This window comes from Xiphophorus maculatus, chromosome 6, assembly GCF_002775205.1.
Source record: "Xiphophorus maculatus strain JP 163 A chromosome 6, X_maculatus-5.0-male, whole genome shotgun sequence".
Lineage (NCBI taxonomy): Eukaryota > Metazoa > Chordata > Actinopteri > Cyprinodontiformes > Poeciliidae > Xiphophorus > Xiphophorus maculatus.
In genome coordinates, this window is record NC_036448.1 from 19,530,696 (window position 1) to 19,544,054 (window position 13,359).

A 13,359-nucleotide genomic window follows, 5' to 3' on the forward strand; every position below is an offset into this window, starting at 1 on the left:
AGCAAAATAAAAACACACAGACTTAAATATAGTTTGCTCAGAAGGACAAGATAATAAAAATTAAAAAGAATCTAGCATAGTTTTCTATGCTAGATTTAATTTTTGTGGCAACATTTATTGTCCACTTCACTTTCGCTGTATCACTCAAATCCATGCTTGGGTATGGATATAGTCATCTTCAGTGGCATTCATGTAGATCAGGGGTGCCCAAACGTTTTGAGACCAACATCTACTTTTACTGTCACTTTTTCTGAGAAATTTCAGACTAATAGGAGGAACCACAGAGGACTGTTGAGATAAAATAGAATATAGAATAGAATATAATTACTTTATTCATCCCAGCAGGGAAATTATTTCGCAGTTACAGCAGCATAGAGACAAGACACACAACATCCACCACTGAGTAGCAATGTAGACAAAATAAATAAGAATAAAATATGACATGCTCTCAATATAAAAAGCAGCTTAGAGCAGACCTTGCAAGGATTCAAAATGCAGAACAGAATGTATATGTAAATATATGTACAGCAAGTGTGCCACAGTCCAGTTGTGCGAAATTGGACTGATTAGTGCAGAACAGTGATTTAGCTTTTATTGTACAGTGAGATGGCATGTGGCAGGAAGGATTTTCTGTATCTGTCCCTACGACAGCGGAGCTGGAGCAGCCTATGTGAGAAGGTGCTCCGCTGTCTGTCCACTATGTTGTGGAGAGGGTGCTGTTTATTGTCCATAATAGACAGAACCTTCTTCAATGTCCTCCTCTCCACCACAGTTTCCAGGGACTCCAGCCTTAGTCCCAGTACATAGCCAGCTTTCCTGATGATTTTGTCTAGTCTATTAGAGTCGCCGGCTCTGATGCTGCTTCCCCAACACACAGCAGCAAAGAAGATGGCACCGGCAACAACACTGTGATAGAAGGTCTCCAGCATCTTACTGCACACATTGAATGATCTCAGCTTCCTTAAAAAATAGAGTCTGCTCATCCCCTTCCTGCACACAGCGACAGTGTTAGATGCCCAGTCCAGTCTGTTGCCGATTACAACTCCCAGGTATTTGTAATCCTCCACCTCCTCCACCACTTCCCCTTTGATCTTTAGTGGCCGTGAAGGTATCTTCTTCCTTCTGAAGTCAATCACCATCTCTCTGGTCTTACTAATGTTGAGCCTCAGGTGATTCTGCTCAGACCACTCCACAAAGCCGTCCACCAGTGTCCTGTACTCCCCCTCCCCTCCATCCCCTATACACCCGACAACCGCTGAGTCATCAGAAAACTTCTGTAGGTGACATGATTCAGAGTTGTACTGGAAATCAGTGGTGCACAAGGTGAAGAGAAAGGGAGAAAGCACAGTTCCCTGTGGAGCTCCTACGTCACTGACCACCACATCAGACAGGACACTGCCCAGACGGACAAACTGTGGCCTGCCTGTCAAGTAGTCAGTCACCCAGGAGATCACTGAGTCGTTGACACCCATCCTCCGCAGCTTCTCACCCAGTAGCAGAGGCTGGATGGTGTTGAAGGTACTGGAGAAATCAAAGAATGTGATTCTCACAGTGTCTCCTCCACCATCCAGGTGTGACAGTGCTCGTTGCAGCAGGAAGATGACGGCATTGTCAACTCCTAAGTGGGGCTGGTAGGCAAATTGCAGGGGGTCTAGAAACGTCCTCACCTGAGGCCTCAGCAGGGCCAGGACCAGTCTCTCCATGACCTTCATCACATGAGATGTGAGAGCGACTGGTCTGTAGTCCTCTGGGTCGGCTGGCCTTGGCTTCTTGGGAACAGGAACCACATGTGATGTCTTCCACCGCAGCGGGACTCTCTCCAGCCTCAAGCTGAGGTTGTACATGTGTGCTAGTACCGGGGCCAGCTGGATGGAGCAGGTCTTCAAGATCCGTGGTGTAATGTAAAAGCACATCTTCTGAAGTTGGGATATTTTTCCTCCAACAGGATCCAGAGGTGTCACCTCAAACCAGATGTTGGACTGGAGTTTATTTCAATGTCATTTGTGAATGTCAGCTTCTCATTTTCTCAACTGTGGCCCTATAATGCTTGTCAGAGTCGATCTTTGAGTCCCTTATTTTTGTTAATTGAACCGAAACGCACTAAATTGCGCAACACCTTGTTGAAACAATAATTACTGAGATTATTAACTTGAACACGTTTTGTTGATGTTTCTTTTTCTTTAATAAAGTTACAACTATTTTGGATCTTTGAATATTTTGATAAACGCGTCAGAAGACGACGCACTGGTTTCAGCCTCTTGGCGGCGTTCAGTTTGTCACCTTCTGCGATCGACCAGTCGATGGCGATCGATGTATTGAGCACCCCTGAAGTAGATCATAGTTGACCAAGAACAAAGTGACCAGTATAGGTGGCCATATTGTGACATCATATATTGATTTTATTGCTTTTATTTACTTTTTTCAACAGAAGAAAACTGTATTTTGACAAGGCAAAGAATTTCTTGGTACAGAGACCCCAAACAAGATTAATCCAATATCATTTACAATTAATTTGTCATGTCAGTAACATAGAAGCATAATCCCATTTATTCAGTGACTGCTGGATCTCTGTTTTAGATTACGATGTCTGGTGAAGCAACTGGAGAGAGGAGAAGCTTCCCTTGCTGACCTCAAGAAAAACCTGGAGTATGCAGCATCGGTGCTCGAATCGGTTTACATTGAGGAGACAAGGTAAGAAAAACATTAATATTGTAGAAGGGACTGACTTTAGGTATACTTAATTCTTTGATAACGACAGAAATGCACTTCTCATTACCAAACCCTGCAAAAATAAATATACCAATTAAAAACTGACTTGAAATATTATTTTTTTTTACTGTGGTTGTAGTTTCTTTATTTCCTTTTCTCAAATTAAGTGGAAGCTAAGACTTTGTTGTTTACCATGCATAGCATTCAGTAGTATTTAGTTACTGTGGAGTTGTGAGCATGTGTGTGTCTGTCTATCATAGCTAGTCTTATGATGTTAAAGTTTTTTTTGTTACTTTTTTTTTTTTTTTTTCAACTCTTGCATCACCGAATGTCTGCATGGCTAACGTGGGCAGCTGGTATGTACTTTTAACAAGACCTCACATTTAAATGACTGACGGCAAAGAAAATTTGGCTGTATGTTTATAAATCTTTTTTTAGATATAATTGAAGTTAAAAAATAAACTTGGTCTATAAATGTCAATAGTTGAGTGACAGTTCAAAATATGAGCTTTGACCAGGCTTTGGGAATTATGTAAACCTCTCATCATCTAGATTCAAACAGATTAGGGTCAGCAATAGGCTGACTCCAGTCCAGGAGAAAGGATGATGAAGTATCAAGTGCAGGATTCATGTAGTACCATCGTTATCAGTGGGATGTGAATGCTTTTTCTGAACGTAAACAGGCTTTGCTTTTGATCCTGGACACGTTATGGAGAATTATGTCACCCAATAGGATTTGTATGAAGCCTTATGGGGTTTCTGTGATGTTTTGGATTTATCAAATATATGACATAACAGGTCATACATTTGATTGACAGGTGAATCAAAAAATCCTAGAACTTATGCTTTATCCACAGTGAATCTCTTATCTTTCATCTTCATATAGCTGATCTTTTTTCTTTTAAAGATCCTTTCAGTCTTATACTTCCATCTCTTCATTCAGGCGATTGGTGGACACAGAAGATGAGCTCAGTGACATCCAGTCAGAGTCTGTGCCTTCGGAGGTGCGAGACTGGCTGGCCTCCACCTTCACCAGGCAGATGGGCCTAATGCTCCGGCGAAATGAAGAAAAGCCCCGTTTCCGGAGCATCGTCCACGCCGTGCAGGCTGGAATTTTTGTCGAGAGGTAAAGTTTGCATGATGTAATAAAGCATTTTCACAACCTCAAATAACCAAGCAATTGCAGATCATAAATAATTTACATGGGCAGTCACTTGGAGCTGCAAATCTATCACTTGTGAGCCCAGACAAAAGCTGCCTGGAGGGAGGTAAAGAAATTCTATCAACATCTTTAATTTGGCTCTGCATAAAACATGAGTAAGGGCATAATTCATGAACTTTGTGACTGTAGGTGAAATTTACTATTTGATTTTGAGTAGTAAAGCTTTATTGGCTTTATGCTAATCAGTCAGCCTGCTCTGTATGTTAATTTTATTATGAATTTACATGCTTCAATTTAAAATTTGTCATACGTTCTGAGATATGAGCAATGTTGTTAGAAAAAAATACCTTTATTACACCTGCATGTTGTAAAGATGTGCTAAAGTTTTTTTTTTTTTAAACTTATGTCACCTCATATTTAACAATGGATCAGAATCCAAATGTCAGGCAGGCAAAATAGCTGCAAAAAAGTAAAAAGGTGAATAGTCAAACTAATACAAAATGTCAGCATAAATAACCAGAAAAGCACAAGAATATTGAAAAGGATTGAGGTATGTTACAATGGATATATTTTTTAAACTGATACGGTTTCCTCGGGGGTTGATTCACCTGTATCCTCGCTAGAATTCAATCTGAAAATTCAGCAAAAATATTGGTACTTATAAACTAAAATAATATCCTGAGCATGGTTAAAACAGAGCTAAAAAGATTCTTTTTTACTTATATTCTCATAGTCATATCATTTCTTAAGCTCATATTTTTAAGTTTAATGGAAACAGTCTGGACAAGGTGAGAAAGACAGATACACACACTGAAAACTCAATCTTCATGTACACAGGAGGCGCAAATACAGCAGAAAATCCCATAGTAAGTGTGAGAAGATGCTGAATGAAACCAATTTACCACATGTACCGAAGAGGATGTTTAATATTGGTAGCAGCATTTGAAGGGACTGGACCCAATAGAACACAGGGAGACTAAAGGACCATGAACATTATGCAACAAAAGAGAAATGTTTCCTTTCTCCCAGGGCTTCAAAAACAAAATGGTGTCATTCTGTTCTTGGTCCCTTTGGGAGTTTTTGGTTTTGTTCTTCACACATATTCTGGGCAGAATGTTTTTAGTGTTCAGTGTTTGACAATTAAAGTGTTGTGGGAGTAAGCTATGAGGACATCCCAGGGCATTTGTACTTCTTGTACAGTATGATTACTATGAAGTATGAAACCTTTGACCTTTGAAAAGTGTTGATTTTGAGATGTCTGCAGCTATTGCACAGTGCATCATTACCTTAGACCAGGGGTTGGCAACCCAAAATGTTGAAAGAGCCATATTGGACCAACAAAACAAATCTTTCTGGAGCCGCAAAAAATTAAAAGCCTTATATAAGGTTCGTAATGAAGGCAACACAGGCTTTAAGTGTTTATGTCAGCTATTTTAGTCTATTATCAAAATAACTAAGTGCGTACATTTATGAGCATTCATGATTAAATGTTTATTTTCCCTGCAGTGCGTCCTGGAAGGAATGACGCACCATGTGACTACTCTGTTGTACGATGGTGCTTTAAGTTTACCTCCCATTACATTATAAATGTATTATGTTTCGTTGTACTGATAAAATTAAATAAATGCAATAAAGTAATCAGATTTTTGATTTCATTTTTATTATGAAGATTCGACAGGGAAAGATATTTTTTCTTTTGGAACTCAACAAATGTGCTCCCAAATACAGTTTGCATAACGATTGCTCCTTGTAAATAGTCATGCTAACTGTGTGATCGAAAAAACAACAAAACTGAACGTGCTTAACGTGCCCCTTATTTGGGCAACAAATGGAGTGCAATAAAACACAACCTGCAGTTTTAAAAATAAATCAGTAGCCTTTTGAAAAGCTAAAGTATAAATCAATAAAGTTTAAGTTTGATTTCTGTGTAAATGCAAAGCAAGTCAGTGCAACGGTAAAAACATAGCAGCATCCTCTTCTCTTTTGACACGCAACCATCTCGGACCTGAAGATGTTAAACACAATAATATCGCTAAGTGTCATTCTAAATATATACTGACAAAAATTACTAATCAATTTATAAAAACAGCCACTTTTTTACAAATATGTGACTGTGGCAGGATTGTGTTCTTACGTGTTTAATGTTACTTCTGTTTACGGACCTCAATGGACAGTTTCTCAACATCGGGCTTGTAAGATGTAACTTTAATCTTGACGCTGACCCCTGCCTTAGACAATGATGCATTGTTAAAGCCTTGACAAACCTGTCTAATCGCAACAAGTCAGCCAGCTCTCTTTCCAAGGTGGAGCTTCATCACAAAGTAACATCCAAAACCATGCAAGCTATAATCATTCTTCATTTACTTTCTCAGAAGCCACTCCACTGTTTCTACGTATAAGGTAACAGTGGGAAAAAGAAGGAATAAGTGTAAAAAGGGGGAACTATGTGTTGCAATCTAAGTTGTTGGTATTTATTTACATGTTTAATGAGATTTAACTTTTTGAGATAAAAATATTGTGTCAGTTCTATTGGTTTGATGGAACTGAATCATGTCTTATAGTAATAAGCAAAAGTTTGACTTACTGGATTACACAGCTTTTTACTGAATGTCATTACTAATTTAATGGAAAACTACACATCTTATTTTGTCAGTTTTGATCATTGTAAACAATACTCCAACCTTCTAGTACTACAAACCTATTTTTTTTCATTTGGAAAAACCTAAAGCAATATTCATTCATTTGCAAATTTCTATTTATTGTATCACTCTTTTGGTCTGAGATGCAATTAGTTGAAGGTTTAGTTGTGGTGGGGGAACATCCCAAGCTGTGGTTTAGGTGCACTGTGTTTTCTTAAGATATTTACTCTCAGCAAGGCTCTGAATTTGATGTCTTTATCTCATCCAAACAGGATGTACCGACGCACCTCCAATATGGTGGGACTCAGCTACCCTGCATCTGTCATATCTGTTCTTAAGGTATTAACATATGCATATACACAAAAGCAAACAAAAAGGAAAAAAAAATCCTCATGCAATGTAAACTATTTGAATAATTTATTTTATGTTCATCTTTACTTTTAGGTTGGTACATTTATAATGGCTTTCAAAAGCATTCATACACTACATATTTCCACATTTTGCAATAAGAAACCTAAATGTATTTTATTTAATTTTTTTAAGAATTTTACGTAGCAGAACATCTTAGTTAGTAGCTGAGTATGAAATCGATTAAAAGGGTACATGGTTTTCACATTATATGTAGTGCACAGTTTGGTATGCATTCAGCTCTCATGAAGATTTAAAGAACAACACTTTGCTAGGGTGGTACCTGTAAGTATTCTGTGTGATGTCTACCAGCTTAGAGAAAGTGAACCAATTGTTCTTACACTGCATACTCCAAGCTCAGTGTGATTGGATGGAAAGCATTTATTTTACACTCGTAGTGAATATGCTGACATTTCTAACATATAGATAAGCTTTCATCCAAATTCCAAATAAAGCTCTGCCTTTATTTTTAGGTTCAATAGCTGTGTTTCCATTGACCATATAATTGCACAATTTGAAAATAAGTTTGCTTAGTGGAAACACACCAATTTCAAAAATACTGTTGTTTTTGGATAAAATGTTTTGGCACCAGGATGAGGTGCTTTTTCAGCCATATTGAAATTGGTTTATTTCACAAAACTGCAATGGAAACACTTTTTTACCCTCACATGAACCACATGATCAACAACCAGATATCACCACTGGTGCAAACCACGAAGAAGACATGAAGTAGTGGAAGGATCATAGTGTGCCATGTTTTTAATGACTTAAACATATGTATTTTTTATGAGGTAAGATAAATGAGGTATCCCTTCCTCTTCACTTTACAATTATGCTTTTTTTGGCCTGTCCCATAAAGTAATAATACTTTTATAAATTACTGCATATTGCTTCAGACTTAAAGTTGAATTCTTTGATTTTTTTTTCTTCTCTCCTTCACAGAATGTTGACAAATGGTCGTTTGATGTGTTTGCCCTAAATGAGGCCAGCGGGGATCACGCTCTTAAATTTATATTCTATGAGTTGCTCACAAGATATGATCTCATAAGCCGCTTCAAGGTAAACTCTCAAAGATGTAACTTTCTGCATCACGGGTCATTTATATTTCCATGCCATTAAAACAAGGTTAAAGAAGCCCTCTTCAATCCTGACAAGAACCTTCTACATTTCCAAATTGATGAAAGCAGGCACACAATTTCAGTCCCTTAAGACCAAGTTTATGTTGTTTTATTCCAGCAATGATAATTTTATAGTGGAGTTTAGACACACTTCATCTGCTTTTAATAGTTGTGCAGCTCATTTTCCACAGCGTCTAATAGCTTATAACAATCCACTGGTACTGATAGCATCTGGCAGTAAATGACACAGGCTGTAAAGCAGATATGAATATGTAATCATAAGATGCTGTAACTCAAGTGATTCTGATGGATGATTTTATGACATCGGTTTCCGATGCTGCACCCATTAAGTCACAAGTTAGCTTTAGGATTTGCTCTAAGTGTTAGTAACTCACAGACTCTTTCGATTTTGTAATTTTCAGATTCCGATCTCTGCGGTGGTGTCATTCGTGGAAGCCCTGGAAGTGGGATATAGCAAACATAAAAATCCCTACCACAACCTGATCCATGCTGCTGATGTAACCCAGACTGTACACTACCTGCTTCTCAAAACTGGCATGGTGGTGAGTAAGAAACATGCGGCTTAGATTGCATAATTTGTCTAAGCTCTGAGCACCTACAGAAACAAGTTGAGCGTTGAGGTTGAGTTCCAACAGGGAAAGCACATTGGACTGAAGCTAAGCCTGTAAAATGAAAGGGATTTTTATCCCATTGGTATTCAGAACATCGCTGTCAGCTGACGTATGCCAGCCTAATTGCTGCTTTTCCTGACATTCAGTTTCTAAGCAGATAAAACTTACGTAGATAGATGAGAGTATGTTTTACTCTGTTTTTTTTCCTTTGTTTTTTTTTTTTTTGCCATAAAATTGTAGTTTACTATTTATCTTGAAAATGTATGGTCACTTCAAGAAAAGAAAAGAAAAACTCCTTTGTTTTAAGGTGACTACATTTTCACATGTTTTTGATAGTTTCTTGGTAACATGTTCTGACCTACATTCTTTAGCTTCTCACAGAAGTAACTTGAGGGCACATGTGACACAACATTCATTTCAAAATGAAAAACCCAACCCAGACTTCAAAGTCTATGACTTTCCAAAGAGAATGCCACCCCCATTCCCACTGTTTTTACTTAATCACCTTAATAAGGTGGCTGCGACAGCTGCCAACACGGTGTGTTTCTCTGGGCTCTGCCTTGTGGAGTAAAGTCACATTCATTCTCCGACCACAGTCTCATGGGAGAGCAAGAGAGCTGCATTTATCATTTTTAAAAAACCCTCCAGACTCATCTAAATCAACAATCAAAAGGTCATTCATAAAACTGTTCTATGAAGAGTTACATAGCAGTGGATTGACCATTTTGCCCCCACCCTGTCTTTAATGACCCCATTACCCACTGTTGATTAGTCACCAACATCGACCTGGCTCCCTGAGCTAACTCCCCTCACTGGGTGTGTGAGTGCAGTCATGAATGCTCATCTCAAAGGAATTGCCCACTCACCATTGTGTCTTTTATATTTCATACACTCATTGGATCCATCTAATCCTACAAAATGTAAATAAACACACACACACAGTAAACTACGGTATGTCAGATGGTTGCTGGTCTATTGACCCTTTTACCATTTTTTAATTTTTCAATTTTGCAGTTTTATTTCTCACATTTTAAGACTTAAGAAAGTTTGATATGAAGTGAAAATGTTTGTAATAGGATGTAATACACCATACATGCCTCAATGTGCACTCACCCAGAAAAATGTTTTTTTTATGACTGCAACATGATACCAGAAGAAGGTTGTTTAGAGTTATTTTGGCTTGATTAGGAGTCACAATCTGTCACATTTCATGTTAAACAACTAGTCTAGATAGACATCATAACTAGAATAAATAGAAACAGGGTAAAATACTGGGTCTTCCAAAATAGGATGCAGTTAAATTTGAAGAAAGACAAAATAGACGTGACAGCACAAAACTATAAATTGGAGGTTTAAATAGACAAAGGTTTAAAATGAAGGGAATTATACTTTTGGGTATCTGCCTGTCATTTTATCCTACAAATTATATTGCAGTGTAGGTTGCCATGGATTTGTTTGGACATGTCAAAAAAGTATATGGCATGATTGTCACACCTCTTAAAATTTCACCTGCATTGCATGTATGTCCCGCTGCTACACAATTTATACACATGCTACTCAAATGTTGCAAGAATTATCAAATTTGAACATGACCTCATCCCATGCTGCACTCTGCAGATGCTCTGCCTGGACTCATAAAGATTCTTCTCCTCTACATGCTGAATGTTTGAAGCTGCTCCAAGTGACAGCTGCTCTACCTAATTCCAAATTAGTACAGCTAGAAATGATTTGATCACTTTGAGAAATCTACAGCTTCATGCTGCATGTAGTTTGGGATTTTACTTGACAAACCTGGAATTTTTGTATTTGAGTTAAAATTGACCGATTTGCTCATGCGTAATACCTGTGATCTTCTCTTTTGATGTTTGCTGTACTCAGAAACTGCACTTAAAAAGGTCTGAACTTGACCTATGAAATTGAAAGCATGGTGTGTTCTGTGACCTTTTGATAGCATTAACTCGTAAAAGAATAACAGAGAGCATGACCTTTTTATTTATATTTATACGTCGTGAAAACCAGAGTGACGGTGAGAGAAAGAACAGTGGGAGGGAGGCTTATAGGATGCTGTTTCCCAATAGACCTTATCTTATCTAGAGTTCTCTATTTTTGCTTTCCTAACCTTTTTGGTACCTTCTTTTCCCCATTTGTTTGCTTTCATTCCTGATGCTAATGTATTCCTCATGCCAAATTCTTCTCTGAATTTTTTATATTATATTTCTCCATAATATTTTTATGGCCTAATGTGCCATTCCCTGCATTCCCCATCACTGGATTCTCATTTCTCTTGCCTAATCTATGTCCATTCTTTTCTCTTGCATTCATTACTTCCTCATCTTTCTTGCCTGTCAAATGCCTCAACTTTTCCATCTGTCTGACTTCCTTTCTGCACTCCTCTGCTATATAATTTTCTTAATGTTTTCCTCGCCCTCCGTCACATCTCCTTTTCCCCTCCTCCAGCATTGGTTGACTGAACTAGAGATCTTCGCCATGATCTTTGCGGCTGCGGTGCACGACTACGAGCACACAGGGACCACAAACAACTTCCATATCCAGACAAGGTAATGGATGATAAAATCAAAAATGCATGGCGCTGACTCACCCGATCAATGATTTCATTTACAGCAAGGGGGCTTTACATTCATACTGTGATCGCCCGCAGTGTAATAATAACAGGATGGATTTGTAGACGAACTCAAAAGTCGAAGCTTTTTGTAAATGTTCAGCTTTTACTTTAAAAAGCTGAAGTTTAAAACTGGAAGAAACATTGGCTTGCATAGTGCTTTTTAAAATTACCCAAATCTGTGAACTTGTTCACATTTTGTCAGATTACCAACACAACAGATTTTTGTTTGTATCAACTTTAACTTCACAATTATACACTATATTTTTTCACTACAGTTCTATCACACACATTTCCAAGAAAACACTCTCAGGTTTGTGGTTGTAAGATGACAAAACTTGGAAAAGGTCAAATAGACAAAACAAAACGTTAACTTCTCTTAGAAATTTTGTAAATTCTACAACATTCTGTTGTATCATTTTCATGCAAGTTTAATAATAATTTTAAAGAAAATTCCTTTGTATATTAGGTGAAAGTTAATCTAAATTTACAAGGAGGATGAGAAAATAATGAAAGTCATTTTACAATAAATTTATTTTAGAGGCAGTATTTTCATCATCCAGAGTGAGTCAAAATTCAATATTTTCCAAAAAGTTATATAAAGGTTAGTCATGTTTAATGATTCTCTTGCCAGAGTGAATTAATATGTATTAATTTCTCAGGTGTTTTTGATACCTACACAGACCAATCAGACACAGTTGTTTTACGTTTTCTTCATTTGTAAGGTCAGACACAGCCATCCTCTACAACGATCGCTCAGTGTTGGAGAGTCATCACGTCAGCGCAGCCTATCGCCTACTGCAGGACGACGATGAAATGAACATCCTCTACAACCTCTCCAAGGATGACTGGAGGTCCGTTTCACATAGCGCTACTGTACTTAAATGATTGTAAAGGGAATGAAAAACCCCTCTGAGAAAGATTGCAGAAAGCCATGATTCACCAATCTTAAGCCCCATGTCAACTATGTTTGACATAAATGCGGCTAGTTAGATCATCCTCAGGGTTCAATGACACTCATGACTGAATTCACCTGATTCCAGGTGTAGTCATGTACTCAAGCCAGGACTCGTTACCATAAATAGCTCTTATTTATTTTAATAACTGTTTTTGGAATACTTCAGCCTTTAGAACCTGCAAGTTTATCATTGATTTAACAGCTTGTAACTAATTATTTTTTTCTCCCTTGTCTTTCGCAGAGAGCTGCGTGCTTTGGTGATCGAGATGGTGTTGGCTACTGATATGTCTTGTCACTTCCAGCAGGTTAAAGCCATGAAGAATTATCTACAGCAACCTGAAGGGTCAGTTGGTTTAAAATCAATTCTGTCGCTGCTGTAACAATGCTGCTTTGGCTGCATTTACGCGGCAGGAATGTGATCCAAATGTGCATTTTTTCCCCCTATATGCAAGTTATATTCAACTTTTTCATGGCTGTCTGAATGGCCCAATTCTGACCTTTTTGCCCAAAAGAAAATCTGATTTGGCCTCTCCCATATGTGGTACTAAATCAGATATGTATGCGATTATTTTCAAAGCGTCTGCAGTCTGAAGTATCATGTTGCACTTTATTTGATTTTAAGTCATTGATGACATAAAATGCAAATGTAAAAAATGGCTGAAAATGATAATTATGAAAGAAATCTGTCAGTGAAGATCATCACATCCCAATCCTAATCCCAACACTCCTGATGTTACTGCACATCCAAACAGACTTCAGAAGTTACATTCAATGCTCCACAAAAGGTTCTTACTATTAGCTTTACTCATGTTGTGACAATATTGTCACAACATTGATCCATAGACGATGGCATCCATTAATACTTCTGTAAAAAGTGAGGTGGTATGTAACGGTTACATTCTTCTGCGTATGTGGGTGGCTTTGGGGTCATTATTTTTTCACACAGCGGTCTCGTTGCAGTTGGGCTTAGTTAGTACTATGAACAATCACAAAAAAAACCATTAAGACCAAAGACATAACCTTTAATGCCTTACAGAACAAATAACTAAGCATTAGCCTCTATGAGATTCTGACACAGTGACAACCACAAGTAAAAGGCCGCCATTTCTCAGT

At 37.9% G+C, this 13,359-nt stretch overlaps 1 protein-coding gene across 8 annotated transcripts in view; it reads left to right on the forward strand.

Moving 5' to 3' along the window:
* LOC102229589 (calcium/calmodulin-dependent 3',5'-cyclic nucleotide phosphodiesterase 1C-like) overlaps window positions 1-13,359 on the forward strand; it is a 123,878-nt gene that overhangs the window by 94,631 nt on the left and 15,888 nt on the right. For 5 of the 8 annotated variants that reach the window (XM_023335743.1, XM_023335746.1, XM_023335751.1 and 2 more), the window contains 9 exons: window positions 2,578-2,691; window positions 3,063-3,065; window positions 3,653-3,835; window positions 6,783-6,849; window positions 7,861-7,977; window positions 8,459-8,599; window positions 11,126-11,226; window positions 12,014-12,142; window positions 12,488-12,589. In XM_023335743.1, the coding sequence (XP_023191511.1) occupies window positions 2,578-2,691; window positions 3,063-3,065; window positions 3,653-3,835; window positions 6,783-6,849; window positions 7,861-7,977; window positions 8,459-8,599; window positions 11,126-11,226; window positions 12,014-12,142; window positions 12,488-12,589 (957 nt within the window). The remainder of the gene's footprint in view (window positions 1-2,577; window positions 2,692-3,062; window positions 3,066-3,652; window positions 3,836-6,782; window positions 6,850-7,860; window positions 7,978-8,458; window positions 8,600-11,125; window positions 11,227-12,013; window positions 12,143-12,487; window positions 12,590-13,359) is intronic. The other 3 variants (XM_023335745.1, XM_023335748.1, XM_023335750.1) reach the window with 1 other exon arrangement.